Source organism: Arachis ipaensis, chromosome B02 (genome assembly GCF_000816755.2).
Source record: "Arachis ipaensis cultivar K30076 chromosome B02, Araip1.1, whole genome shotgun sequence".
Taxonomy (NCBI): domain Eukaryota; kingdom Viridiplantae; phylum Streptophyta; class Magnoliopsida; order Fabales; family Fabaceae; genus Arachis; species Arachis ipaensis.
Genome location: NC_029786.2, coordinates 49,244,343 through 49,248,175, shown reverse-complemented (window position 1 = coordinate 49,248,175; position 3,833 = coordinate 49,244,343). Strand labels below are relative to the sequence as shown.

The 3,833-nt window shown below is 39.1% G+C and overlaps 1 protein-coding gene across 1 annotated transcript in view; it reads right to left on the bottom strand.

Moving 5' to 3' along the window:
• Positions 1-2,909, bottom strand: part of LOC107625280 (pentatricopeptide repeat-containing protein At5g55740, chloroplastic) — a 12,794-nt gene extending 9,885 nt beyond the window's left edge. The window contains exons 1-2 of the mRNA XM_016327890.2: positions 2,730-2,909; positions 7-1,674 (exon numbers count right to left, since the gene is read on the bottom strand). Of these exons, the coding sequence (XP_016183376.1) occupies positions 7-1,604 (1,598 nt within the window). The 5' untranslated portion in view covers positions 1,605-1,674; positions 2,730-2,909. The remainder of the gene's footprint in view (positions 1-6; positions 1,675-2,729) is intronic.

Genomic DNA, 3,833 nt, shown 5'->3' with positions numbered 1-3,833 from the left:
TGAAAAGCTTCATAACCACAACCATTCTTAGCGAAACCAGATATAACAGTTGTCCAGGTGATCATGTTAGGCTTAACACCTGAGTAGTCCATTTCTGATAACATATTTTGTGCCTCAACAACTTCACCACTTTGGAAGAAACTGAAGATCACAGAATTCCATGAAACCACATTTGGTAGGGTGTTCTCCTTCTGCATTTGAAAGAACAAGTTAGAAGCCTCATCACTCAGACCTAACTCTGCATACGCTGCCAACATTGTATTCCACACCACAATATCCTTTTCTCTGGCAACACCGAAAACTCGTCTTGCATAATCAATTCTCCCACATTTTGCATACATGTCCATGATGCCGCTTGTAATAACCACATCAAAATCGAAGCTACACTTAATGCAATGCCCGTGTGCCTCCATACCAAGTCCTACATCTCTTGTATCCGCAGCAATGTGCAATAAAGATGAGAGCGTCTTACAATCAAACCTCAAATTTTCTTCTGTCATCATATGGCACATCTCAATTGCCTTCTCAACCTCCCCACATCTTACATAACTAGATATAATCAAATTCCATGTGACCACATCTTTTACAACCATTCGTCTAAACACAAGCTCAGCCTCCTCAACCAAACCCACCTTAAAATAGAAGTTCACCACAGTGCTACCCAAAATGCTCTCTAACTCGAATCCTCCTAAAATAGCAAGTGCATGTCCTTGTCTTCCTTCCTCGACGGCCTCCAAATTGGCACAGGCCGAAAGGAAACCCACCAAAGAAACCAGGGTTGGTTCAACACCGTCCAACATCATCTTCTGAAATAGTCCAATTGCTTCGCGGTTCATCCCATTCTGCATATAAACCGCAACCATTGAGTTCCAAGCAATAACATTCTTCTCAAGCATAGAATCAAACACCTTTTGTGCATCCTCTAAAACCCTGCATTTCCCATACATGTCAACTAGGCTACTCGCAACAAAGGCACACCCATCAAAACCCATCATCTTTGCAGCAAGCCCATGAACACCCCTCCCAAACCTGACCCAGCCAAGAACACTGCAAGCCTTCAATGCATTCGGGACAACAAAGTTATCTGGGAGGAACCCACTTTCTAGCATCTGAACATAACAGTGCAGAGCCTCCTCGCAACTACCATTTCGAGAGTGCATCCCAATGATTGCAGTCCAAGAAAAGATGTTCTGTTTCTGCATCCTATGAAAGACACCGTTGGCTGCCTCGACGGAACCGCATTTTGTGTAGAGAATCACCAGCTTCGTCTCAATGTAGTCTTTCCACCCATCAGTGTAATAATAACTGTTTTTAATCACTTGAGCGTGAAGTTGAAGGCCAAGATGAAGAGCTCGCTGGTCGATGGAACACTGGAGGAGGTCTTCGTAGATGCGGGATGCCACGTGGAGGCCTTTGGAGTGCTCATCCGTGAGTGCGTCAACAGTTTGGCAGAGGCAGAGAGAGGAGTGGTAGTTGTGTTGAGTGTTTACAGGTTTTATTATGTGTTTGGGTGGTTTGAGGCTGCAAAAGTTTGTTGTCGGACTTTGGGGTTTGGAATGGGGAAGTTGTAAAGCCGTGTTTGGTGTCAGGAGAGTAGCAGCCATACTTTTTCTTTTTCTGTTTGTTTTTTCTTTTTCTTTTTGTAGTGTTTAGAGCATTTTTTCAGATTATGACCTGTCACAAATCAACAAATTGAATACGCAATGTTAACATACTGAAAAGAAACAAAACGCAAAGAAAGAAGGCCTTCAAATTACTTACAAAGACAATCTTGACAAGAATGGCCCCAAAAATAAAGAAATAACAGCATAATACATTCTGATATTAGGAAGAATGGAGTATTAACTAATGGAAGATGAAGAAGAATTGTTTCTTCAGTTTCCATGTACACTATGGTTCTTTTTTTTTCTTTTTTGAAATCTTTAATATACAAGAAATTATTATTTTTCATACATGATAGCAAAGAATACGCAGCCAGAACAGCATGCATATGTTTAGATCTTGGTCGGTTAGGCAAAGTCTATTCTCAGTCTGTAATTGATTTTGGTGTCTAAATTGCTATACACACACACACACACACACACACTTTTCTCCACTATAATTGAACAAGTATCTCGGCCACTGCATATATACAAAGACATGATGATTCCTTGCAACTAATCAATCGTGTAAACTAGCTAGCTAGACAGAAACTGTTTATATGATCACTAGCAGTTCTTCTATCACTTCATGAGGAAAATTGGACACAGCTCACTCAGTTATTGCAATACACTAGTAAACAGTAATACTAGAAAGCATTTAATGTTCAACTATATAAGATAAAAATCATGCATTTAGCTAGGGTGTTTGCCTTACTACTATTTGGTGTTTTCATGTATTTTCTGTTAATCGTGCTTCTTATTCATCCAGTGAATTACCTTTACTTGCCTGGCCAATTTCAAAATTTGAACGAGGCATAGTTCCAATTCTTTGATATTTCATTCTGTCAAATAAACCTTCCTACTTTGTCATTATCTAATCTTGACAGTAGTTACACATCTTGTTTACACTATTGTTTATGAAGAAATGCCTCTAGGGTTTGTACTATTGTCGTATATCAACCATTTGCAGTTGGATCACTTGCAATGCTGGCTTAAAAAGAGACCAAAATCAACACAGGAATCAGGAACTTATTTTCAATAGACAGCTTTTTTCCCTAATTAAAGCAAATAAAATGAAATGAAAATTACCCGGAGACTCGCGGAAACGGCGACGGCGACGGAGTGCTGCCCGTGGTTCTGCTGAATGAGACAAAGATGAGAAAGAGGAATATATTTTTGATAATGCCGACGGCCTATAGCCCTATTCCACATCTCATCCAATCATCCGATAATCCTGGAAAATGGATTTTGTAATTTGGAGTTTAATCAACTTTTAATTAATGTGGTGAGATTATTATACATGATAAAAGTACGTGGATTTGATTGAGATATTATGAATTAGGGAAAAATGATTCATAGAATTAAGGAATTATTTTTACAAAAAAGTTTCATCGGTAAAAAAACTAGCATTTCGTAGAGTACGATTTTGGTCTCTAAAATATAGGCCGAACATTTTTTCGTTCGCAACATTTTTTTGCATATTAAATCTTCCCTAAGATTTAACTTGGTTTTAAAATTGTCCTTACCTTAGGGACCAAAATCGTACGGAGGCAGCGACCGAAAAGGAGGCAGAGATAAATCGTGGACAGCTTCTTGTTTCTCTTCTCTTCCCCCTTCTTCTTCTTATTCCCTTTCCCCTTAACAGGAGCAGAAATACTCTCTTTCTCTTATTTTTTTATTTTATAATTTTGTTTGTTATGGGTAATTTAGTCCAACATTTTAATATTTTAGTAAAATGACGATTTTGAAACTTGGTTTTAAACCTTAGGAATTATTTTGTATGCAAAATAAAGTTGTGGACTATTCCAAGGGTTACCTGAAACATCGATTTGGGTCTGAACGTAAGGTCCAGACACCTTGTGGGGTAGCGTCCGACCTGTTCTCGTGTCGAGGTGCTGTCATCCGAGTTCCTCGTGAGGAGGTGGGAGGTGGTACCTGCAAAAAACTCATGCTTAAGTTAGTGACGTCGGGTTTTCTACCAGTAAAGAAATTCATAGAAACGGTTGCGTTGTAGATATAGTTTCTAAACCGGCAAAAATCCCTTCGTACAAACGTGTTGGGTGTCACAAGTAACAAACCCCTTTAAAAATTGTTAACCGAGTATTCAAACCTTGGGTCGTCTTCTCAAGGAACTGCGAGGAAGTATGTTCTTATTATTGGCTATAAAGGTTGTTATCGGGGTTTAGAAGGTGA